General features: G+C 43.7%; 1 protein-coding gene across 1 annotated transcript; it reads left to right on the forward strand.

Moving 5' to 3' along the window:
* Positions 1-470: 470 nt before the first annotated feature.
* On the forward strand, positions 471-2,539 carry LOC147883136 (protein MIZU-KUSSEI 1-like). Its single transcript, XM_087399646.1, has one exon. It carries the CDS (start codon positions 1,149-1,151, stop codon positions 1,830-1,832), a length of 684 nt encoding a protein of 227 aa, XP_087255772.1. The 5' UTR covers positions 471-1,148; the 3' UTR covers positions 1,833-2,539.
* Positions 2,540-4,764: the final 2,225 nt, after the last annotated feature.

Genomic DNA, 4,764 nt, shown 5'->3' on the forward strand with positions numbered 1-4,764 from the left:
TTTGTCGATCACATTCTTAGTCCAGACTCCTCAGTGCACACACGCCATATGTTTTTATAGTTTGGAGTCGGATCACTTCAACCACTACAAGTAGTAGTCAAGTACATTGTCTGTTACCTCAATTCGCATGAAATCCTGAGAAATTGAGATACCTGAAGCAAATGAGCAACATTTCAACTCTCGACTCACTACTATCCTGATTCCTGATTCCTTTGATATATGTAATCTTTCTGTCCTGCTGCCCTTGTCGGATTTCTCCATCTCGATCAGCTGTTCTTTAACTTCTTTTGCTTCAATCGACACGACTTCCCACCATTTTGTCGGATACTTAGCACCTACTCCGAAAACTAATGGAGTGTCTGCTTTTTGCAGATCTTGTGTTGTCACTGCGTGACTCGTGATTCGTGAATCGCACGCGCTTCGCGCACAAGAAGGCGTGCAGAGCACTGCAGACTATAGGATGTTGGAGTGGCTAGGTAGACTTGCAACAGACGTAGGCGGCTGCAGGCCTCACGAAGTTTTGTGCATTGGCATATCTATAGTCCGGGTATTGAACCGACTGAGCCAGGCGCACGAACTTTTGTGGTCGATATCTTCTATATACTGCAAAGAAACGCTTTACCTGGGTCCAGTAGGCTGTACACTGACAAGCGGTTCTGGCTGACTGAATTGACATCTTATTACAGAGCCGAGTAGGCACTGTTTTAATATGTACAGCACTCTAGTGCGCGTACCTTGAAGCCGGGACTTGAAAGGGTGAGAATTTAGGAGGACTCGATACTAGGTAGAGTCTTCCAGCAGCTGCAAGCTCGGGAAATCCTTGAGGCATCAATTTGCAAGACCCAGCAGCAAGAGCCAAGAGTGAACAAAGCCTCGACAAAGATCAGTGTAGCAACAGGTGAAAGGGTGAGGAGGTGGACTAGATACTAGGTGGAGTCTTCTAGCAGCAAGATAGGAATCTGAAAGCATCCATTTGCAAGAGGCAAGAGTGAGCACCGGAATGTAGCAACAGAGACACGAGGGAGAGGGAAAGAAGTGCAAAGAAACGCATCGACACAAGGAACAGACAGCGAGGTCACACGAGAGAAGAAGACGTTGAGAGAGAGAGAGAGAGAGAGAGAGAGAGAGAGAGAGAGTTGTGGACAGATATGGTGGACTACACCGGTGAGCGGAGGCCAGATCGCGTAGCCAACGGTTCTACCATGAACTACGAGAAGGAATTCCACTGCTGGGCGTCCTTGAGAACGATCTTTGGCATGATGATCCCTTGCTGCGGCTGTCAGAACGCGGCCGCCATAGCCAAACCACTATTTCTGGTGAGCTCCAGCGTGACGGGAACCATCTTCGGGCAGAGAAAGGGGAGAGTGAACTTCTGCGTACAGGAGGATCCTGCAAGTCCACCGTTGCTGCTGCTGGAGTTTGCCACACCTACGTATGTGCTGGTGAAGGAGATGCAGTCTGGGTTGCTGAGAATCACTCTGGAGTGTGAGAAGCGCAGCGACGACCAGGACCTGGAGCCAGGCCCTCTGTTGGCGGAGCCAGTGTGGAGCATGTATTGCAATGGACGCAAGGTCGGGTTTGCTCTGAGGAAACAGCAGAAGTCGGACAGCGATCCTGCCTTCGCAAACTTGATGAGCTTGATGCAATCTGTGACATCGGGGGCGGGAGTCATTCCTGCAGAAGAAGGCAAATCCGAGGAGGATGAGCTCATCTACATGAGAGCTACCTACGAGCGAGTAGTGGGATCATTGGATTCTGAGGCTTTTCACATGATCAATCCTGATGGACGAACGCCGGGCCAAGAGCTAAGCATCTTCCTCAACCGCTCGTGATGCTGTTCATCAACAGCCTGTTGTTCAACAGCGAGCTCCTCAAGTAGAGAGATCTGCAGCAGTAGCATAATCTTCGTGGGCGACTCTGCTTCTGTTTGATAGTTGGACGTTCTTCCGGCAAAGCGTAACTGCAGCGCCATCTGGATTTTGTTTAGTAGTTCGTTTCCTCAATCGAGCTTCATTCTGCCAGCAGTTCATGAAGCCAACGGCTAAAGTTCATCATATAATTCTGTTAGTGCATGGGTTCTTTGGTTTGTTTGATCAAGGAGCTCGACGTAAGGCTGGTGGATTGATGAGTCTGAGCGAGCCTGTAACTAACGTTTTGTGGCTTTTCAACAAAGCTGGTGCAATACGCAATCGCGTTCTGCTGATGAACGTAAGAATGCAGTCTTGTAATTGCTTTGGGCTTGGACTTATATTCCATCCAGCTTCTAGCTTCAAATCAACAGTCTCTAGTACGCCGTCTTGTATCAGCGTTTGTTGGAAACTTGAAATGTAATCCAGATGCCTCTGTGCGTTGAAATTCAGCATGCACGGAGGCAGTCGGTGGCAGGGTCGTAAAGTATGCGCCAGGAGAATTGTAATAGATGTAATACAGCAGCATGAATTTACAGGACGTGGTGAAGCCGTGTGTGTGGGATATTGTTCTGTAAAATCGGATTTCGTGCATTCTTTGCAATCCGATTTCGTTGAATCGTTGCAATGTATTTGTAGAGTTAGCGAAAATGCGCTAGGCTGTGGACTGTAGCTTAGTGTTAACAGGCGGCTTCTTCCTTTGGTAACTACATAAAATCTTGCGCACACAGAAAGAGAGAGAGAGAAGAGAACGTTTTCGTTTTGGAAAATCGTTGAGAAGCTGTTGGATGGCCAGAGAGAGTGCGCAAAAGGAAAATCGATGGCAAGGAAGATCGGATGGATTCACTGGCCTTTGCCCAAACTATAAATCCAACTAACATAGAGCTTTAATGCAATTTTTGAGCTGTGTGGTTTTTTAAAGGGTGGGTCTCAAAGTTGAGATCATAGATAAGGTTTCATTTATAAATCTCAAACTTTGAGGAACTCTCTTTGTGTGTGGGCGGGTGGGGGGTTGCTTCTCTCTCCCTCCTACCCCCCCTCTCTCTCTCTCATAATAATTATATATATATAAATATTTGTGTGTGTATTCATTTATAAGATATATGTACATTTTTTAATTAAATATTTTTATGTTTGTGTGTATGTATGACTATGCCATGTCACTGGTCGGGCCGTCCTTACCAACCGTTTGATTTGAGTACATTCAATGGTTGATAGTGTTGACTACACCACACTATCTCTCGCGTGACGTCTCTCTCTCTCTCTCTCTATATATATATATATATATATTTATATGAATGCATATATGTATGCATATATGTATATATATGTATGCATATACATATACATATACATACATATATATATGTATATGTATGTATGTATGTATGTATGTATGTGTGTGTGTGTGTGTGTGTGTGTCACAACAAGACAAAGCAACTATAGATGCGTAAAATAGCAGGTGTGTCTATAGACGCAGATAGAATAGTAAAAATACGGGTGCATCTATTAGCACGTCTAAGAGTGCAGTTATTAACAGTTCTAATAGCGCGTCCATTGGTATTTATACACATTTATAAACGCACAGTAGAGAATACAAAGTCTCATCCTCAATGAGATCAACCCTTGCCAAATGATCTTCTTCAAAATCCAAACCAATGTAGAGATCTACAAATACATTCAACCCACTACTACTTGTGCTACTCATGTGCTCATCAAAATCAACGTCACCAATGGCAGGCTCGTCCTCATGGGTAATGGCCTGAAGATATGTATCTCCTATCTCATGATCATCCTCCTCTCTCGTATCACAATCATCATCACCTCCATGGCCATGATCATCCTCCATACGCTCCATATTAGTAAATGTATTATACATCACTTTGGAACTTGGCGTAATAGGTATAACATGCCACCACTTATTATTATCCACCATTGCTTGATAGACAACCTAATTCATACAAAAATACAATCATGTTATTTTCCTTGCATCGAAGGTATCAAATATTAAAAAGTGAGTATTTTTATATATGTGTACATTACCTGTTCACATTGTTGCGGTAGTACTAGTGTATCTTTCTTGCTTTGCAAACTTTGTGGAGTCAATGGCTACAAAGCCACTTGCATGGCATTTGATTGTTGCATTAGGGCCTCTTTTCACCACGTCCTTAAACCACTTGATATCTAAAACATACACAAAGAAGCCTCGAAAGTCAAGCTTAATAATATCTTAGATTATGCCACAATAATCATCCATGGCTCCATTGGCTTCCTCAAAGCTAGCAATGACACGAAATCTTGTGTGTTTCTCTTATCATCAATCCGTTGTGTCCGAAAATGCTTGCCCTCACACCATATAGCATTGAACATAGTACACTACACCAAGACAAAATCAATTCAATAGCATATCTAAATTGTTGAAAGCTCCTAACTTATACATAACATTCTATATACTGACCTTTTGCATGCATCCACTAGCATACTCCCATTCTTCCATTGTGATATGCATCCCCTCGTATCTTTCTGCTCTCTCCATTTCATCAAGTAGCCAATCCACATGAATATCCTTTGGAATTGCTCAAGATGTTGAGGGTATGGCACACGAGATTCGTGGTGTGTACGAAAGAGGGCCCTTTCTCCTTGTCTTCTTGCCTTGGCATCCTCGTACATTGTCACCCATCTTTTCATCACATCACTATTAAGCATTCAATAGAGGCTTAGATTATTCAGCAACTCCGTGTCCATTACTTTGCTCCATCCTTTCCCTTGAGGCACAATAGAGGTCATCCTTAGGTCTTCATCATCTCTCCATAGTTGTGGGAGAGAGCTATCCACATCAACAAGAAACTCAAAAATA

Source organism: Dipteris shenzhenensis, chromosome 28 (genome assembly GCF_047967505.1).
Source record: "Dipteris shenzhenensis isolate YYH24624 ecotype China chromosome 28, Dip_SZ_1.0, whole genome shotgun sequence".
Taxonomy (NCBI): Eukaryota; Viridiplantae; Streptophyta; class Polypodiopsida; order Gleicheniales; family Dipteridaceae; genus Dipteris; species Dipteris shenzhenensis.

What these genes read in the sequence shown, in the direction of transcription:
- LOC147883136 (XM_087399646.1), top strand. Translation starts at nt 1,149, where the DNA reads ATGGTGGACTACACCGGTGAGCGGAGGCCAGATCGCGTAGCCAACGGT.